General features: G+C 38.9%; 1 protein-coding gene across 1 annotated transcript in view; it reads left to right on the plus strand.

The window, feature by feature from the left end:
• NIPA1 (NIPA magnesium transporter 1) overlaps window positions 1-15,582 on the plus strand; it is a 76,883-nt gene extending 61,301 nt beyond the window's left edge. Inside the window, exons 4-5 of the mRNA XM_039220247.1 lie at window positions 7,088-7,248; window positions 9,874-15,582. Of these exons, the coding sequence (XP_039076178.1) occupies window positions 7,088-7,248; window positions 9,874-10,385 (673 nt within the window). The 3' untranslated portion in view covers window positions 10,386-15,582. The remainder of the gene's footprint in view (window positions 1-7,087; window positions 7,249-9,873) is intronic.
• The last annotated feature ends 6,581 nt before the right edge of the window (window positions 15,583-22,163 follow it).

Consider the following 22,163-nt stretch of genomic DNA (forward strand, 5'->3'; position numbering starts at 1 on the left):
TATTTTTTTAATCTTTATTTTTTTATTTTATTTTATTTAATAATAGTTTATTGTCAAGTTGGTTTCCATATAACACCCGGTGCTCATCCCCACAAGTGCCCTCCTCCATGCCCATCCCCTCTCCCCCCTACACCCATGAGTCCTCAGTTTGTTCTCAGCATTCAAGAGTCTCTCATGATTTGCCTCTCTCCCTTTCCCCCACCATTTCTCCCCTTCTCCTCCCCCATGGTCCTCCGTTAAGTTCCTCCTAATCCTCCTATACGTGCAAACATATGATATTTGTCCTTCTCTGCCTGACTTATTTCATACACTTTAAATATACATTTTTTAAAATATTTTTATTTATTTCTAGGAGAGAGAGACAGCGTGAGCAGGGGAGGGTCAGAGAGAGAGGGAGACACAGACTCCGAAACAGGCTCCAGGCTCTGAGCTGGCAGTCAGCACAGCGCCCGACGCGGGGCTCGAACCCATAAACCGAGAGATCATGACCCAAGCGAAAGTCGGACGCTTAACCGACTAAGCCACCCAGGCGCCCCCTTAAATATACATTTTAAATGGGTGTATTATGTTAATTGTATCTCAGTGAAACTGTAAGAAAGAAGGAAAACAGAAAAAGTATCCATCCAATTTAAACAAATAAAGATTTTCAGAAGGCACCATGGCAGTGGATATCCAGAGTCATCCAAGTGTTCTTGATCTTTAAGCAAGAGTCCAGTTTTAAGGAACTTCATCTTAGAAAATGATTAGGCAGAAATATTTGTTATATGTATAGGTACCAACATAAATGTCAAGTGATATTGAATATTCAAAGAAAACTTCAGTTTTATAACATACTTAAATGGTTTTATAAATGAAAAAGAACCACATTTATTGTGCTTCATGTTCCAGAAACTGTCCTAAGTATTTTCGCAAGTAAATTTCCTAGAGAAGCAAGGGGAACAAGCAGCATAATGGAGCCAGGGAAAAATATGTGGATCTGGACAGAACTGAGGAGAATGTTAAAAAGTAAAGAAGTGTTTGATAGCATGGAGAGATTTTTGTCATTTTTAAAATTTTAAATTTCATGTTGTAATATTGTTAAAATAAAATTGGGGCAAATAAGACAAAAACACCATTTTAGTATTTGGTACTCATTCAGTATGACCCAAGATACTGTCAGAAGAGGAAAGAGAAATCATTTGAAAAAATTAACCACCTTTTTTTTTAGCAACCTCCTAGTAACATAGCCATTAAGTGTTTATTAATGCTATCCTTTGAAAAATGTTCGTAGCTACTACTGTCTTAGAAATGCAGCCTCAGGGGCGCCTGGGTGGCTTAGTCGGTTAAGCGTCTGACTTTTGCTTAGGTCATGATCTCGCGGTTCGTGGGTTCAAGCCCCGCGTCGGGCTCTGTGCCGACTGCCAGCTCAGAGCCTGGAGCCTGTTTCAGTCTGTGACTCCCTCTCTCTCTGACCCTCCCCTGCTCACACTGTCTCTCTCTCTCTCTCTCCTAGAAATAAATAACATTATTTATCTCCTTAATAAAAAACATTAAAAGAATTAAAAAAAAAAAAAAGAAATGCAGCATCAATTTCTTCCAACATTTGTTTTAGAAAATACTATTTGAATCATATAGATACATAGATTCATTTCTTGCCCCAAGTAAATAGGCAAGTAGGGGCTCCTAGGTGGCTTATTAAGTTAAGCATCTGAGCCTGGATTTCAGTTCAGGTCATGATTTTGCAGTTTTGTGCATTCGAGCCCTGCATAAGGCCCTATGCTGGTAGCATGGAGACTGCTTGGGATTCTCTGTGTCCCTCTCTCTTTGTTCCTCCCCCACTCGTGCTGTCTCTGTCTCTCTCAAAATAAACTTAAAAAAAAAAAGATTTTTTTAAATAGGTAAGTAAAAAGAGAACATACTCTGAAAAGATTGTTGTTTATATCACTCAACAATAATATATTTACATGCACTCCTAAGTAAAAAAAAGTCTGACTTCTTGCCAAATAAACTGTTATAAGTTGCCCTCTTAAAAAGTTCATTTGATTTTATTTTAATAATATATATAGATATGGTAAGTTACAGATAGATATATGTCTAAAATAAATTACCTATGGTAAACTATAGTAAATTATAGATAGAATTATATAGATAGATTAAATATAATAAATAGTAAAATATCTAGTCAATCTAGTAAATGCCTGAGTTTTCCTAAACCCAAATTCCTAATTCCACAACATTTTTTTTTATGTATGTAAGTGATTCTTCCCATGGTATATGTTTCCTTCTTATAACCTACCTAAATTTTCTCTGAATGGTCACCTTCATGGGAGCACGAGCACTCCCCTGCTCTCTGAACACTTTAAAAAAATTTTTTTATTGTGGCAGAATAGACATAAAATTTACCATTGCCCATTTTTAAGCGTAATGTTCAGTGCTACCAAATAACACTATAATAATAACATTATAGGGGCGCCTGGGTGGCTTAGTCGGTTAGGCGTCTGACTTTTGCTTAGGTCATGGTCTCGCGGTTCGTAGGTTCGAGCCCCACGTCGGGCTCTGTGCTGACTGCCAGCTTAGAGCCTGGAGCCTGTTTCAGTCTGTGACTCCCTCTCTCTCTGACCCTCCCCTGCTCACGCTGTCTCTCTCTTTCTCCTAGAAATAAATAAAACATTAAAAAAATTTTTTAAAAATAAATAACATTATAATATTGTGCAGTCATCAGCACCATCCATCTCCATACCTCTTTTCATCTTATAAAACTGAAAACTCTATACCCATTAATCACTAGATCCCCATTGCCTCCTCATGAGACCCTGGCAACCACCATTTTACTTTCTGTCTGTATGAATTTGACTACTCAACATACCTCTTCTAAGTGGAATCATACAATATTTGTCTTTTGTGACTGGTTGATTTCACTTAGCATAATCACTTCCAGGTTTGTCCATGTTGTAGCATGTGTCAGGATTTCCTTCCTTGTTTAATGTTGGAAGTATTCTGCTGTATGTATAGACCACATTTTGCCTATCCTTTCATCCATCAGTGGACACTTGGTTGCTTCCATGTTTTAGCTATTGTGAATAGCAAATTTTTTTTCTTATTACTGTATGTTTATTGAGATACTTTATCAATTCTGTTTGCATTAAGTTTCTCACCTTCTCTTTCTCTTGCCTTTTCTTTATCACACTGCTCCCCACTTCACCTTCCTACCCCCACCCTATTCCTCAGCCCTCACCAGTGGGGACACTGTTCCTCTATGTTGGCCCTGATGCCAGCATGTAACTTGTAGCTACATCTCAGGCCAGCTCTCCAGATAGCTATGCCATCAGTTTCACTGACCATTTAACCAGTTAAGTTAGGGAGTGGCAAACTTTTTCTCTCAAGGGCTAGATGGCAAATATTTTATGTGTTGTCGGCCATAAAGGCTCTGTTGCAACTGCTCAACTCTAGTGTTATAGTGGAAGGTAGCCACAGACCAGACTAAACACGTGGACATGGTTGTGATACAGTAAGACATTAATTACAAAAACAGATGGAAGCCTGGGTTGGGCTTGTGGGACAGTTTGTTGATTCCTGGTTGCCTTTCATTTAATCTCAGCTCAGAAGCTAGTAGGCTCTAGTGATTGCAGCCCAGGAAGAGCAATAAGAGAAAGGTTTTGAATTAAATCATTGGTGATTTCATGCTGGGGAGGCCTGTTAGGTAGATACTCGGCCCCTATCACAGCCACCATGGGGTTGTTCACTCCTAGCCACAGAGGAGAAGGCAAGGAGTATTTCATAATGAGGAATAAGTTCAGAGGTTAGTAGTTTTGCCCACATCCCTTCTTCGTGTGTCCTTAAATAACACGGTACTATATTGCCTATGTTTCTAGCTTCTCTAAACTTGATGTTTTAACATCTGCCCTACATGCATGTGCTAGACACAGCTAGTTCTGGACAATCCAATAATAAGCCTTGCCTTGGCCTTCTCCCCCATTTATCACCCCTTAAGTGGGGAAGGCATCCTTTTCAAATGCAAACCAACTAATCCAGAGCCTAATCTCCACAGGGCCAGGGATGAGACAACTAAGGAGAGCCCTGATGCCTCAGAGTCTTGAAATTAATCACATTAGCCAATTCTAAACCTGCTTACCCTTCCTCGCCATTTCTTCTCACAGAAACCACAATATGTCCTTCCTTTCCCCCCATCTCATGACCAACCCTGGTGATTCCCTGTGTGACTCTGCATATTGTATTGTATAGTGGTTGCTATGAACCCTCGTCTTGGAAACTGAGTAATAAACTATTTTGTAGTACTATTTAATTTGTACTTTGGTATTTTACAGTGAACTAAGAGATGAGTTGGCCTTGTGATCCAGGCTCATGGCTGCCTCTCTGCTTTCATGAATGGCAGCCACTTTCTACTGTGGCATAGCCTACTCATCATCCCAGGCTCACCGCTTTCTCTGAGAGCTTCCCAGTCCTCTGGTTTCCATTTCTGTGTGCAGCTATGAGGAGCCCCTCAATTTAACACCCAGTCGTCTATTCTAACAGCAATTGTTGGTTCTTTGTGTGATGTTTATTTCCCCAAGTACATTGCCAAGGTCTCCTTGAGGACCAGGCTGTGTAGGGATAAAGACACAAAGTGGTTTATGGAAAAAGTTGGAGCTTTGGCTTTATGTGAGTGTCATCACCATGATTTCACCCCTTGTTAGCTTTCTGTGGCCTTGGGTTCGGTGCTAATCCTTTCTGAGGCTCGGCTTTTTTATCCTTGTAAACAAGGATTAAAAAGGAAATAATCAGGTATATCTGGGTCTGGTGTGCCTTCTTCATGGATATTCATGTTCCCTGAATACCTTTGGCAATAGACAACAACGAAGTGAAAATTACTAGTTCCATGGTTACTAAAAGTCTCGGTTTTCCAATTCAAAGTGTATACTGATGATATACAGAGAAATAACATATTATCCACCAAAAACCATAAAATACCTAAGAATAAATCTAACCAAAGAGGTGAAACTTAACACCCAAAAAACAAATAATCCAGTGAAGAAATGGGCAAGAGACATGAATAGACACTTTTCTTTTTAAAAAATATTTCTTTATATTTCAGAGAGAGGGAGCCCGCACGCCCGTGCGTGTGTGAGCAGGAGAGGGGCAGAGAGAGAGGGAGACACAGAATCCAAAGCAGGCTCCAGGCCCCAAGCCATCAGTGCAGAGCCCAACGCAGGACTCCAGTTCAGAACCACGAGATCATGACCTTAGCCGAAGTCCAACACTCAACCGACTAAACCACTCAGGTGCCCCTGTGAATAGACACTTTTCTAATGAAGACCTCCAGATGGCTAACAGACACATGAAAAAATGCTCAACATCACTCATCACCAGAGAAATACAAATCAAAACCACAATGATATACTACCTCACACCTGTCAGAATGGCTAAAATTAACAACTCCAGCAACAGGTGTTGGAGAGGATGTAGTGAAAGGGGAACCCTTTTGCATTGCTGGTGGGAATGCAAACTGGTGCATCTACTCTGGAAAACAGTATGCAGGTTCCTCAAAAAATTAAAAATAGAAATACTCTATGATCCAGCCATTGCACTACTAGGTATTTTTCCAAGGGAAACAGGTGCGCTGTTTCAAAGGGGTACATACACCCCAATGTTTATAGCAGCACTATCAATAATAGCCAAATAATGGAAAGAGCCTAAATGTCCATAGATGGATGAATGGGTAAAGAAGATTTGGTGTATATATGTACAATGGAGTATTACTCAGCAACCAAAAAGAATGAAATCCTACCATTTGCAACAATGCGGATGGAAGTAGAGGGTATTGTGCTAAGCTAAATTAGTCAGAGAAAGGCAAATATCATGGGATTTCACTTGTATGTGGAATTTAAGTTACAAAACAGATGGACATAGGGAAGGGAAGCAAAAATAATGTAAAAACAGGGAGGGGGACAAAACATAAGAGACTCTTAAATATAGAGAAATATAGGGATGGGCTAAATGGCCAAAAGACATTAAGGAGGACACTTATTGGGATGAGCACTGGGTGTTATATGTAAGGGATGAATCACTGGATTCTATTCCTGAAATCATTATTGTACTATATGCTAACTAACTTGGATGTAAATTTAAAAATAAAAAATAAATATATTATCAACATTAAGATTATAGAGATTTTGGGGTGCCTGGCTGAAGTAATCAGTATGTAGAGCATGCGACTCTTGATCTCCGGGTCATGACTTCAAGCCTCATGTTGGATATGGAGCCTATTTAGTTAAAAAATAAAATAAAATAAAAATAAAAGCCTTTAAAAAAAGATTATAGATGTTTTAAGAGGAATATTTTTTTTTGCATTAGAAAAGTGACCACAACAAAAGTGTTTGGGGTATTATAAAAGAGAAAAATAACCTATCATCTATACTTCTACCATAATGTAATTACTATTAGCATTTTTTTTCTTGTTTGCATTTTCTCAATTTATTTTAACTGGCGTGTTTTGATCATGAATAACTTGTAATTATTTTAACAGTTTTTATATCCTACTTTCCCACTTAACATAGTTTCTTTGATTGTTTGTTTTTAAAAATAAGGAAATGGGGCACCTGGGTGGCTCAGTAAGTTAGGCATCTGATTCTTGGTTTTGGTTCAGGTCATGATCTCGCAGTTTGTGCAGTTGAGTCCTGCATCAGGCTCTGCACTGTCAGCGAGGATTCTCTCTCTCTCCCTTTCTTTTTCCCGTCTCCCACTTGTACACGTGCTCACTCTCTCTCTCTCTCAAATAAATAAACATAAAAAAATAAATAAGGAATGTTTTTATTTAACCATAAAACTTCACTTTATGAATGATAACTTATTTTTCTATTCTGATATATTTCATATCTACTGAAATAATATATAGCAGTATGACTCATCAACTATGTATTGACTGCATGGTATTGGTATGAAAATCCTTTGTGTTTAATAATTTCAATAAATTCCTAATCTTTTCCTAGCTCTTAAAAACTAAGTTAAAATGGCTATCAAGAAAATACGGCTTTTTAAAGTAACTACAGTTAGTAGAAATAGGTCAGATAGTATTAAATTTTAACGATTTATCTCTCTTTTTTAAACAAAGGTCCATTTTAGCTTCTTATCTTCTAAAAGAAAAGCTCAACATCTTGGGCAAGTTGGGATGTCTGCTAAGCTGTGCAGGTTCTGTTGTGCTGATTATCCACTCCCCGAAATCTGAGAGTGTGACTACTCAGGCTGAGCTGGAAGAGAAGCTGACTAACCCAGGTAACTCCTTTCTAGCAAAGCTACCAGAGAGCTTACCTGTCTCCAGTATGATCCTTTCAGGTCTGGGCTCGAGTTGGCCTACCTATTGGTCGGTTTTCACAGACTCTGTGTTTGACTTTGTACATGAATGGCCATTGCTGCGCCCTACACTTTACAGCACCCTTCTCTCCTGCTGCCCCAGGAGTGGGAGGAGGTCTGGTGGATCTGGACCGACCCTGCATCCCCTCTCCCTGGAATTCAGTACTGCTTCTGCTGTCTTCTGGACCTCTGAGACCTTGTGCATGGGCGCTTTTATCACCTGACCCCCTCCACTCAGGCTCATCTCCTCAGGCCTTCCTTTCATGAGCACTCATCTCCCACTTATATGGCCTTCTCATTCCCCTACCTCCTATGACCACCCCCCACACACCTCCTCCCACAGCCTGTCACCTCTTGCCACCTGCCAGTACTCCCACCCTACCTCCTTTCCCGAATTTCTAATGTCTCTGCTCTTTTGTGTCAGTCCTGCTGTGGTCTTCTCTGGACCATGCTTCCCTCAGGACCAAGCCTCTACACTTCCTGTAACGTGAAACTGAGAGCTGAGACACGATTTGGTTTATCTTTGGATTTCCTATAGAGATCTCTGAATATTTTTTCTACATATTTTTGACATGACAAATGCTAGAAAAAACAACAGTCTACATAACTGTACTGGCCTGAAGTATAATTCTTCTAAATTACTTCCAGTAGACCATCTTATATTGCTTACCAACAATTTTAGACAGATGCCAGCACAAAACTGCATCCATACCAATATCCCAAATACAGACATCTCTAGATCACAAAAAAATCTAACCACTTTTTTATAGCTGTTAATTGGCAGTGAATGACATTGCAACGGAAACATCTGTAAAATTTGAAAAGGGAATTCATAATGAAATTAGTCAAGACTGTATTTTCCTGTAATTTTTTATCCTTAAACACTTAGCATTGTTCTATTTACTTCCTCCTGTAAAAGCCAAAATATTTCCAAAACTGTGAGAAATGAGAGTATAAAGACATGAAAAAAAATCAGAAAAATGGATATGAATGTCCTGAAGGATTTACTTTATGAAATTTTCAAAAAAATATATTCAAAGGCCTTTTACTTTTTGATAAATGTGGATGATACCATTATATTCAGGTCTTAACTTTTATAAAAAACATATCTAATTTGAATACTACCATCATAATTTGGTATGAAAATATGGTAGCAAAAAGATTTTTCTTTTTTTTAATTATAGTTTATTTATTTTGAGAGAGATAGAGAGCCACATGCTCAAGCAGGGGAGGAGCAGAGAGAGAGGGAGAGAATCTCAGGCAGGGTCTGCACTGTCAGCACAGAGCCTGATGCAGGGCTTGGTCTCACTACTGTGAGATAATGACCTGAGCTGAAATCAAGAGTTGGACACCTAGCTGGCTGAGCCACACAGGTCCCAAAAAGATTTTTCTTTTAAACATGAATAATGTGTTTTAACCTGGAATATAAAATGACATTATTCTAGCCACTTATAAATTAAAGAGATTTCTAAGGTTTTTAAATATTTATTTATTTATTTCGAGAGAGAGAGAGAGCATGTGCTCACATGTGCAGGACAAAGAGAGAATCCCAAGCAAGTTCCATGCTGTCAGTGCAGAGCCCAACATGGGGCTTGATCTCACAAATTGTGAGATCATGACCTGAGCTGAAATTAAGAGTTGAATATTTAACCAACTGAGTCACCTAGGCACTGCAAGAGGTTTCTAAGTTTAAAAAAATTTTTTTCTAAAGGTTAAAAAACATGAATTTTTTTGTCAAATAATTGCCTCAAAAGAAATCTTAAGGTCATCTTCCTGAATCTTACCCCAGAACAGGGCTCCATAGTTCTTTTTTCTTACCTTTGAGGAAGAGGGGACTCCCACAGCCTACCTGGTACATGTCCAGGCTGTTCCTAGCCCTGTCAGGCCCAGCTTCTAGAACTTCCTTTATAATCTCAGATTGAATTAGAAATTACAACCTCCTTTTGAACATGTAATTTCAAAGCAGATTTTCAATATGACACCTTAATTGTAATATGAAGGAGAAATAGCAGGATGGACCTTTATAATGAAACAGAATGTTCAGGTGCAACTATAGAAGACATACTAAAGCCAGCAGACCTCATGCCATGTGGAGTTGCTGAGAGCCTGGGAGCTGTAAAGAAAAACTCATGTGGGGTGTCATGCTATTAACTCAAATATTCATGGGATATTGCTCTCAGCAATGGGTTGAAGTTCTGAAAACTTCACTGCATATTAAATATATGCAAAAATTACTTTATTTTATATATAACTAGGTTCTAGGCTCTGACAATTATAACCATATTTTTCACTTATAAGTCCAAGGAGACATTCAGAAGTTGTGAAGAGAATGAGATTTTTGATTGTGTGGTACTGTCTCCACATCTCAGGGCCCCTGGCCTTGGCCCACTATATGCAGCTCTTGATCACTGCAGCAGCCACAACTACCCCCACAGCTTTCTCACATGTTCCTGAAGAACCCTCCCACTCTGGCCACACACACAGGACCACATTCTGCCTAGGGTTTGTTGAATTGACCTTTAATTAAGAAAATCATCTGTTTTCCAGTGTTTGTGGGCTATTTGTGTATCGTGCTCCTTATGCTGCTACTGCTCATCTTTTGGATTGCACCAGCCCATGGGCCTACCAACATCATGGTCTACATCAGTATCTGCTCTTTGCTGGGGAGTTTCACCGTGCCTTCCACCAAGGGCATTGGGCTGGCAGCCCAAGACATCTTCCACAACAACCCATCCAGTCAACGGGCCCTCTGCCTGTGCCTGGTGCTCCTGGCCGTGCTTGGTTGCAGCATCATCGTCCAGTTCAGGTACATCAACAAGGCACTTGAGTGCTTCGACTCCTCTGTGTTCGGGGCCATCTATTACGTCGTGTTCACCACCCTCGTCCTGTTAGCTTCGGCCATCCTCTTTCGGGAATGGAGCAATGTGGGCCTGGTGGACTTCTTGGGTATGGCCTGTGGGTTCACCACCGTCTCTGTTGGGATTGTCCTTATACAGGTGTTCAAAGAGTTTAATTTCAACCTTGGGGAGATGAACAAATCTAATATGAAAACAGACTAGGATGCAACAGGGGTTGGGTGGCTCAAGGAACAGGAAATGGATGTGGTTTCTTGTCCTAATTTGATGTGAAGTAGAAGAGACCCTAATCACTGGTATTAAAGTTGCTTGCATATTAATGGGTGGTCTGGTGGACAGTAGGGAGCATTGCTCAGCATCTGAGTGGGGGCCCAGCCCTCTGCAGTCTAAAGTTGCTAAATGGTTGTCTGGGCATCATCTCTCTCTGACGAGAGGAATCTCATGTTCATTGCCATTAACCTGGAAGCTTTCATGAATACTATTTCCTTTAAAAATATTTTAACATTGTTTAATAGAGAATAAAGATGGGCTCTTTCTGGTTAGTCTTTGCAGGGGAGCAGATATTATTACTTAGAAGATTACTTTGGAAATGAGAGAAATTTTTGTCTTGTAGTCTGACTAACAGTAAATGTGTCTATAGTTGTGTTATTTTGCATTAAGCATGTATAACATTCAGGTACCTCATCCAAATAATAAGTACATACATTTAATTGTTTTTAATCCTCTAATGAGCTGACTCTCCCACCTCCTACTCCAAGACATTTTAATTGAAAATAGAGAGAGAATGAGTGGACATGATGCAGAGTTCCATTTATAGGATGACTTTCAATAGCTCAAATCAATTTCAGTGCCTTTATCACTTAAACTCTTCACTTAATTTGACTATGACTATGTGTATGTCTCTTAGAATAACTCTTTGATTATACTTTAATATTTCACTATTCAAAATATTAATGTATAGAGCAGTTAGAAGTAACAGTATATTCATTTGCTGGAAGAAAGTCACAGCGCAAGACCCAGAAGAGCAAATTGACCCTTTTAGCATGTAGTTATTATCCAATTAAAGACAATTGACTTAAGTAGCATAAGGTATTTTATTTGTATTTAATCTATGTAACTGGGGCCCAGTATCAAATATATCCACATTCTCTTTCAGTGACCACTGTGGCCATTCCAAAGAAATAAATTATTTAACTTGATAACAAGGTTGTTAGATGAGAGAGTAACTATTCAATAGCACATATATCAAGTTCCCTATAATATAGGAATAGGTTAAAGGACACAGTCAAGCTCAGGCAAGTTTCTGAAAATTGGAACATACATAGCAAGTTTTCAGAAGAATTTCTAGCAAAAATGAAAACAATTAATTTAGCCATCTCCCTGTTGTTTGAGATGGCACAGCACACTACAATTTGTCACCCACTTCTCATTAAGCTTCTGAAATGCAGAATAGCCACTTATTACGCCAATGTTTAGATCAAAGAGATCATTTGTTTATAGTAACCTCCTATGTATGTTAAACGGGAGCAAAGCACAAAGTGATGCAAATTATTTCACCCAGATATCATGTACTTCATGTTCAATGTTTCATCTAAATAGGAAACTGTGCCAAGTTGGAAAATGGGATTGGGTAAGGCAGATTTAGTGAACTAGAATGTCACATTTAATAATATCCAATTAAAGTTACTCATTAAGGGAAAAATATTTTTTCAGGAAAAAATAACATTTCCAAAGACCAAAGAAATTGTTCCCTGAAGTGTTGAACAAAGAGGCTAAATAAAATGAGGATAGTTTAACAGTGAAGAACACCTTTATAAATTAACAGTACATACGATGATCATGAGTTGTCAGTGATTAGTGAAATAAGAGCAGCAACAAAATTGTTTAAAATTTTTTAAATCTTATATTAACTGACAGTTAATAAACACTCAAAAAGTCCCTCATAAAGTTTGTTTGTTTGTTTGTTTTTACTATCAGGTATTTTTAGGAATGCAAGCCTTAATTTATTGAACTGAAATTTTTGAAAATATCATGTAGCAGTATCAGTATGCTTTTAGGCAAAAAAAAAAAAAAAAAATAGTTTCCTACATAAGGAGTTTGGGATAGTAAAAGAACACATGTAGTAAACAAAAGTATACTGAGAAAGTTCCTGTGTCTTATGAAAATTATCTTGTTTATTTTGTTACAGTTTACAGTTGAAGCTTCATTTAAATTCATCTATTAGTGTTCCTCATTATATTTTATTTCACAATTATACCCTGGATACTCAGAGGTAGTATTTTCTGGATGATCATCCCTGTGATTTTTTTTAGAGTAAAACAAAATCTGAAAGTAGTAATAGCTGGTCTCCTCTTCAGGATGACTTGTTCTGGAACAGTTGGACTCTCCCATGTTTAGCAGATTATTTTAGTAGGAAGCACAGCATTCCTTCCAATGGAACAAAGTTCTTATGATTGTATTTCAAGTGTGTGATTCTAGCCTCAATTGACATGACTAGCAGTCTAAATAGCCCAATTTTCAAGTTTGACATAAAATATATAATTTCTGATATAATAGTATTTTTTTTTTACAAATTCATGTTTTTTTAATTCTTTTGGAATTGCAAAGAAAAAAAGCCTCAAAGTGAGAGTTTGGGAGGGGCTAGAATGGGTATGGGTCTCATTGGTCTCTCCAAAAGTAAATACATATGAAACATTTTCATGAATATACTCTTCCTTGAGTTTTATCTCTGATTAAACTAAGAAAAAAATTACCTACCTGTACTTGTTTTCAAGCCTCCTCTAAAATCTTATGTTTCTGATCACAATTTGCAAATTTACTCTGGATAGATACTTAAATAAGTCATTTCTCTCCTCTACTACTTAGACAATGCTTTGTTTTCTCATCTGAATCTTTGCACTTAAAAAGATTGCTTTCTGTTTTCCTGATTGATCAAATTTAGGGCCTAGTAAGGATTCTGAAGAGCACCCTGGGGATTTTGCTCTTCTAGAGGACTATTCCATCTCTGTAGAGAAGGTTCTCGATAGGAAGGGCAGTCTGCTTCTTGCTACACATGGAGCAAGAACTGCTTATAACTTGTTCTTCAGTCAGATGTCACCATAGTATTTTCACATTAGAATGTTAGTGAAATACACTTTCCTGCTCTTAGTTCAGCAATAAGAAATATTCTTTCAATTCCTACTTTTCAAGCCAGTTTGTTATACTCAATATTATTTCCAGAAGTTCATTCCAGCTGTAGTAGGTTGGTCTTTGTTCTTTTACTTTAGTTTTCATGTCTGTTAAAAGAGAACACTATTAACGTGCCGTCACCCCTCATCTTCCTTCTTCCTCTACAGCCTCACTCTTTGTAAATACTGTGCTCATTTCTATAAGCTAGTTCCTAGATATTTATAAAGCACTGAGATGCAGTGTCTCCCAGGTATAGACACTTTTGTCCGTGGAGACCAAAGGTATTGATGACTGACTAGTTCTTGGATGATACCTCTCTTTTCCAAGCTGCTCAACCAATCTAGACTAGTAGAGAAAGTGCTCTAATTGTCTACAGAGCCATGGCCATTGCTCTTTTTTGATGCCTACTTGATCCCAACTTAGGCCTCTTATGACGAGTAGGAAACTGGAAAGAGAAAAATGCTTCAGTTTAGATCTGTTCATGACTGTCTAATTGGTTCCAGTGGTCTGAAGGAGTTATCCTTCTGTGTTTGAAACCAAGGAAGTAGTTCACCCGTCAAGCAGGATTAGATGGAATCTTGGTGTTCCGCCTTCTCAGGGACCAAAAAATGTAACATTAACAACTTAGTACTGACTTTCTTCCCAAGGACATGTCCATGTTAGTTTTTCATTTGTTTTACTCACAGTCATAGCTAGAAGCCTGTTAACTTGAGTTGGAAAGAGAAAAGATCAAGTTGCACACCAGTCACACCATAAAACAGTTTATCATATAAAATACCTCAATTTTCTGTATTCCTCACTTCCACCTCACAGTTGTACTGGTGATGAATTTTAAGGGTCTGTCCTTTAGTTTATTGGTGATCTTTCACATCTGGCCAGATTCTTATACCTCCATTATATACTTGAAAAGATAAAGAATTATAAGAGTGAGAACGAGAATTTGGCCCACTATCACTACTTGTTTATTTTCATACACATTTCTCACATGCTACTAAATGCAACAAGATAATTATATTTTAAGAAAATGTAACTTTATGTTACACCAAAAAAATGTCGTGTAGTAAAAAGTTGATACTCAGTAGAACAATGATCATGTAAATAAATCTATTTCAAATGTACCCAATGTGATTAAAAACATTGTCTAGGACCCAGAGCATGAGCCAGGGAGAAAGATTTATTTGTTCTTTTCTCTATTTTTCCTTGAATTGTGCAACTATAGGTGAGTCACTTAACCTTTCTGTGCCTCAGTTTCTCTACCTCTAAAGGGGTGAGATGGTTCTCCAAATCACCTGTTTTAGAGCGCTCACACTTTTAGCATGTGCTGGTAGCCTCTGACAAGCGTTATGTGCAGGACTGCTCTGGAGTGATGCACTGGAAACTCAGCCTGCACTGGGCAGCCTGTCTGCTCAGGACTATGCTTTAGACACACAGCTTCAAGCACTGAGTAAGAAAAGGAAGTGCTGGGTGTAAAGTTTGCACAATTCCATGAAGCTTTAATTTTTCTTTTTTTTTTTAAGGAAGGGTTTTATATATTCTATTATAAAATATGAAAGTTAAACAGGGACTTTATAAAGCTGCACTGAAAGATCACATTCTGATGGTGTGATAAGATTTTCTGACATTCTGCATAGGTTTATGTACTGCAGAAGATTCAATGACCTGTGAACCAGACTGATTCTATTGTGTTAAATTTGTAAGGAATGATGCTGAACTTCCTGCTTCCAAGCAGCTCAACCCTGACCATGAATTACCCGACACCAGGTAAACGTCAGGAGCTCCCAAACCACTAGTGCCAAAAGGTCACATTGAAAAGTTCAGATTATTTCTTTTATTTGCAAGAATGTACTAATTTCCCTCCCTCCTCTATGTCAGAGTTTTTGCACTTTGGAATAATTTAAAGGTACTGTTTTACAGTAGCATTCCTGAGTGTTTTTGCCTTTCTAAATGGTAACTACTATTTTCTTGTAAAATGGAATAAAATTGCGAAAGAGAAGAAGACTAGATAAAAAATGTAAAATGTTGATTGATTGCATAAGTTTTTTCCTGTAAATGTATCAGGGGAGCTTCCAATTAGCATACATACACACATTTGTCAATGGCTAAGACTTGCTTATCTTTTGCTTTATAGAAATAGTCGTAGCATGTTGTAATTGCCTTATGTAAATAAAAAAGGCTATTTATTAAGTTTTACAATAATATTTATTAATCTGTATGTGTTTTAAAATAAAAGATTTCTAGCTGAACACTCGTTGCTTTTTTTTTTTTTACCCACTACTTGAAATATCCATATAGTCCCAGGTTCCATATCATCCTAATTCCTCAATTAAATGTTTCCTATTTTCTTTGTAGAAACAAATAGCCTGGTTCCCATCATGATATAAAAAATGTGTCCCTGTGACTATCTTAGGTTGCAAATCCATGATGTGTGAAGGAATTTACCATCTAGTGATTACCTTCTAATACAATTAAAGAAAGCCAGCTATATTTTAATATGTTAGTATCTTTTACATGTTTTGGGAGTATATAACATAACATTTTATTATGTTTTAAGCACATAAAAATTTAGAGAATTATAACACATCTTAAAACTATAAGTATCATCAGAAATCTTATTATTAATATTTTTAGTGTCCTGTCTCTTTATTAAACAGAAAAATATCTTATTTGAGAAAAATATGTATTGTTTAGGCTCTGTCGAAAAGGATTTAATTTGTAAACAATCTCTATACCCAGTGTGCATCTTGAACTTATAACCCTGACATCAGGAATCACATGTTCCACTGACTGAGCCAGCCAGGCGCCCCTAATTACTCACATTTTGATTGAACTATACCTATTCAGAAATCAGGAACAGACTTTTTTTTCCCTTAAATAGTTTATTGTCAAGTTGGTTTCCATATAACACCCAATGCTCATCCCAACAAGTGCCCTCCTCCATGCCCATCACCCCCCTTCCTCTCTCCCCCACCCCATCAGCCCTCAGTGTGTTTTCAGCATTCAAGAGTCAGGAACAGACATTTTTAAAAACCACCAAATGTTTCTATGGATACCCCTTTCCACACAGGTTTTTGAGGTTGTGAAGCATGTAAGTTCCCAATTCCACAAAAACTTGTCCTGGTTGGTTACTAGTATAAAACTGTAAGTTTTAGCTTCTAGCCAAGCACAGCAGTAGCTAGTAGTGCTGCAACTCATTCTGAGAGTTGTATAAAATCATGCCCTCCAAAAAGCCTATGCTCTATTTTTTCTTTTCCTGAGTCATGTCCCTCTCTGATGACCCTGAAGCATGGCATTGTTGGCATCTTTGTTTTAATGTTAATCACACTGGTACACTATATTTCAAACCTCACATGGTTGTTTCAAAAAGGTTTTTTGTGTTTGAGAGCTGAGGCAGTCAGGAAACAAAAACAAAGATAATTCTATCTGTATTAGCAGTTCAGAAGAGAAGGATTCCAGCTGAGGAAATTTGAAAGTTGGCATTTGAATTCCACCATGGCAAGCAGGATAGGAGGGATACTAATCAAGTAACAAACACAACAAATCCATATAAAATAACTGAAATAAAGGGATGGAAGATGGAGGAGAAGTCAAAGTGTGATTGCCTGTCTATAAAATGGAATCCTTTTATTTTTGGTGGTGATGTTAGGGGGATCTTAGTATCCCCCTAATTTGGTGTGCTTATTCACTGTATTGGTTTTCTATTGCTGCTCTAACAAATTACCACAAACTTACAACACAAATTTATTATCTTACAGTTCTGGAGGTCAGAAATCCAACATGAATTTAACTGGGCTAAAATCAAGGTGTTGTCAGAGGATTACATTCCTCCTGGAGGCTCTAGGTGAGAATCTGTTCCCTGCCTTTTTCAGCAGAGGCCTTGCACATTTTTTTGGCTCATTCCCCTCTTTCCATCTTCATAGATAGCAATGTTACATCTCCCTGACCCTTCTTCCATTGTCATATCTCATTCTCTGACTCTGACACTTATGCCTTTTTTTTTTTTTTTTAAGAGGGAGAACATATGTGGACAGGGGGAGAGGCAGAGAAAGAGGGGAAAGAGACAGAGAATCCCAAACAGGCTCCATGCTCTTAGTGTGGAGCCCAACACAGGGCTTAATCCCATGAACTAGGAGATCATGACCTGAGCTGAAATCAAGAATCAGACAGTTAACCTACTGAGCCTCCAGTGCCCCTGCCTTCTTACAAAAACTCTTGTAATTATTTTGTACCCACTTGAACAATCCAGGATTATCTCCCCATCTCAATATGCATAGTTCAATCACACGTGCAAAGTCCCTTTTGCCTCTAACATAAGATAGTAACAGGTTCTAAGGGTTAGAACTGTGAGAATTCTTTGGGGAAGGAGGCATTATTCTGCGTACCATATCCATTCCCCATTTCATCAAGTGAGCCAATACTAAAAGCCAACTCCTGGCTTTTAATGAATATCCTAGTGTTCTACCTAAATTTACTTCAAGTTATTACTGTCTTTTCCAGAGAGGTCTCCTCTCCTTCCAACAAATGTTTTTCGAAAATGCCGTACTACATTTTTAAGTCTTCTACAGTTTTGAGTAAACAATAATATTACTTGTAAAACATTTATATAATACCTTTAAAATGCTAGAGATACCAGAGGGGAGATGGGTGGGGGAGTGGGTTAAATAAGTGATGGGGATTAAGGTTAAATAGGTGATGCACTTGTTGGGATGAGCACATGGTGTTGTATGGAAGTGATGAGTCACTATATTGTACACCTAAAACTAATATTACACTGTATGTTAACTAATTGGAATTTGATACTTAAAATAAATAAATAAATAAATAAAATGCTAAAGAATGCCACTATTCACTTTGGAAGGACAAAAGGTAAATTTAACTAGTGACATGGAGTTGAGCTAAAGACAAAATGATTATCTGTTAATGCTGTTCTCGTACTCTTGGCTAGCCTCTGTGGTAACAAAACCAAAACATAGAAGAGCAACTCAAAATAGTTTGAGAAAACTATTTGATTTACTAATACATGATTTTCAAAAATACCATTTAGTAAAGAAGTCTTGCTTATATAACTTGCTTCTGTAACTAACAAAAATTTTCACAGCTTTACTGAGATATAATTGACACTCTGTAAAATGCATATATATAAAATATACATTTGGTAGATTTTGATGTATGTCATATGATGTTAGTGAAAGCATCACCATGAGCAAAACAGTGAACATATACATTACCCCAAAGTTTCTTTTTGCCCCACTATAATCCCTCTGCCTTTCTTGTTCCCTCCACTCCCAGTCAATCACCTACTTTGCTGCTATATATTACAATTATTATACACTCTTTTGGTCTGGATTCTTTCACTTCCCAAAATTATTTTGAGAATTAGCCATGTTATAACATGTATCAATAATAGTTCATTCCCTTTTACTGTTCAGTGCTATTCTATTATATGGAAACACCACAGTTGCTTATCCACAGTTGCTTTGTTGTTGGATATTTGAGTTGTTTCCATTTTTATTGCCCATTACAAATAAAGCTGTTACTGAATGTTCATTTACATGTCTTTTAATGGATATATGCTTTCATTTCTCTTGGTTAAATACCTGGAATAGAACCTCTAGGTCATATGGTCGATATATGTTTAACTTTTTAAGGAACTGCCAAAACTGTTTTCCAAGGAAGTTGCACCATTTTATAATCCCACCAGCAGTGTTTGAAAAGGAAGTGGATTTAAAAATTTTTTGAATATCTTATAAGCAATGCTTGAGCATTCATATTATATATAGAGATACAACAAAATGTGCTAGAGAGTCATGTGGGCATTTAAGGAGCCTGCATAATGTTAGCAAGGTATGTTATATACACCTATGAAACAATGCATTGTGTAATGTGACTATTAAGTGTCAGATGGGAGGACCAGATAAATGTGAGAGGGGTCTGGGGACACTGATTAGACAAGGCAGGACTTTGCTGGGATGATTAGAATACTGGCAGAAAAGACCTGCAAACAAATTCCTTAAGTTAAATTAACTCAATTTCTAAGCATTCATACAAACCAACCACTACTTTCATTATAATCATCTGCCTTCTACAGTTATCTGTTGGCATTTGTTAGTTATTGCTACCGACCGATCCACATAAAAACTGGTGACTTAGAACAACAATCGTTTAGTCTTTTTCAGAGGTTTGTGGATCTACAGCACATTCAACCAATTAGATCAGTCTGTTGGCTCAATCTCTGGAGTCTGGATACCTTTGCCACGTTGCTCTGTTCCAGGTGGTCTCCTTCTCCAGCAAACTAGTCCAGGTTTCTTAGGGTAATTTAGGCTAGGAACGACCACATTTTCTTGGCCAAAAACCATCCCCAGTCCTAAGACCACGGCAGAATCAGGGGATGGAGTGGAGCTGCAAAGTCACTCTGCAAAATGTTTGGGCACTTGGATAAATAGAGAATTGGAGCCATTTTTCCTCAATCTACCACATCATCAGAGACCAACATGCCAACTATCTTTCAATATTTAATGTAATTGCTATGTAATCTAGCTAGAATTTGGCTAAGGCCAAAGAAGTAAGCAAAAAAGGTCCTCTGACTCAGTTTTAAAATGTCACGATTAGTTGGTCACCAAATTCACAAAAGATTAAAAGCTTTTAAATTAGTGGCTGCATGGTCACTTATAACAAAACTAGAGTGGTCAGGAACTGTGTAGTCCAATTAGACTAGTCTTAAAAGAGCAAATTATATTCAGCATTTTCCGGTTCAACAAGCACTAGCTTAAAAAAACATTCCCACCCCCAACACCTGGGTGGGTCAGTTGGTGGTCAAGGGTCCCTTGATTTCAGAGCAAGTCATGATCCCATGGTTCATGGGTTCAAGTCCCACCTCAGGCTCTGCACTGACAATGCAGAGCCTGTCTCTGTCTCTCTCCCCTCCCCGCCCCTTCACAGCTCGTGCTCTCTCTCAAACTTAAAAAAAAAAAAAAAATCCCATTCAACGTGATTTACATTTCAAATACTGGTGTTTTGTTTTTGTTTTAATCTATTCTGAAACAGGACAACATACCCAGATCATCTTGGCACCTATAACCTCATCCCGCCTCGCCCTCTTCGTCCTTTTTAGAGAAAACCAGGATTGTGGGTTCAAGGTAGTTCTCCATTTCAGGGCAAGCCAAGGTGGGATAGCCTAACAGTGGATTGCCTGTGTATCTCATGAGAAATACATCTCTGCTCCAAGTGTCTCAAGAGGCGCTTTTACCAAACCACTAACTTTCCGAAAAAACGTCATCTTTCCGGGTTTCAGTTAGGTAACCCTTGAGAAGAAAGAGCCCCACGTGGAGTCCCACCCAGCCATCAAAACTTGGTTCCACACCTCCGCGTTCACGGACCCGCCTCCAGCCTTCAGGTCCACCTCTAGCTCCGCCCCTTGCCCTCTTGGAGCACCATTTCCCTAGGGGATTGCTAGGGACATTGTTGAAAATGTAGCTTTACACGGTAACCGCGCAAGGGAATTCCCATTTTAAGCAAGAAGTTGTTTGATTTCAATCACCTGATTGTCGAACCTACTTTGCAAAATATTGCCACTGTAAGATTTTTTAAGTGAGTAAAAAAAGACTCCAAGGCAAAATGTTCCGCAGGAGGAGTTTTATTGCATGCACCCTCAGGGGAGGTTCCGCGACTCAAGAGAGGCGAGTTGGGGAAGTCCCGCCCCGGATGGGTGGTGAGGGGTTTTATAACTTGTTGGTGGGGATGGGGGAAGTCCAGATAACAGGGGCGGTCTCTTGACTAGAAAGTCCCAGGCGGAAGTTTTCGGTTTCTTGCCTAAGTTTCTGTTTCCCGCGGAAGTCGTAACGGTCACCTATGTATTGGCGGGAAGGTCAGCCATCACAAGAAGTCAGCCATTCTGTGGCGTCTCTGCCCTACCTCTCAGCCGGCCCAACATTCCGACCTTTTGTTTTATATATTGGTGGCAGGGGCACTGATTCCGCTCTGGCTACTTCCTGCTGACCGGTGGGCGTCATCATAGGGGTAGTCGGAGGTGGGCAGGAGAGTAGGGCTGCAGGAGGGGTTGATTTACCTAGACTCCGGACATTTCCTGGAGACGCTTCCGCAGATATGAGACAGGGGGCAACCGAGATTAGTAGCAGGTTTAAGCATAGGGGTCCCGCCAGGGGGAGGAGCCAGGTTACCCAGGCATGGGGGTCTAGACCCCATATGTGGGAGTCCTGACGCCTCGCCTGGGTCCGGTCCCTGAGTTCACGAATTTTGGATGTGACTATGCCTGATTGGTTAACGTAGTAGCAGCACTCTTCATTCAGGTAGAGACAGGTTCCCCCTTTTTGGGCTGTCAAGAGGTCTAAAGCCCATCTGTTTTGTAGGGCTACGGCTGCAAGACTAGTAATCTGGGTCTGTAGAGCAGTAAGAGAATCGGCAATTCGTTCCGTGTCTTCATTGAGGGTCTGGGAGAGCTTGTAATAAAAATTTATGGAGGTTCCGAGGCCTGCTGCCCTGGTGGCCACGCCAGTGGTTAGACCTACCCCGATGAGCAGGGGAATGAAAGCCACTCGTTTGTTTCGGTGTGTCGGGAATAAGAGGGATAGGAGCTGGGTATGTGAATAGATGTTGGTTGAAGGGGATAGGAGAATAAAGATGCAGTTTAGGGAATCATTGGCGGTTAGGCAGCGGTAGATCCCCTCCGGGCAGGAGAGAAATATTCCAGGAGGTACAGTAGGGGAGGGAAGAGCTGGCGGATGAGGCGTTAAAGGTGAGAATGTCCTGGGTCGAGGAGAGGTTAAAGACAGGTATTGGTTTTCCCAGGGCCCCCTTGTG

This window comes from Hyaena hyaena, unplaced genomic scaffold (assembly GCF_003009895.1).
Source record: "Hyaena hyaena isolate Hyena2069 unplaced genomic scaffold, ASM300989v1 scaffold_892, whole genome shotgun sequence".
Classification (NCBI taxonomy): Eukaryota; Metazoa; Chordata; class Mammalia; order Carnivora; family Hyaenidae; genus Hyaena; species Hyaena hyaena.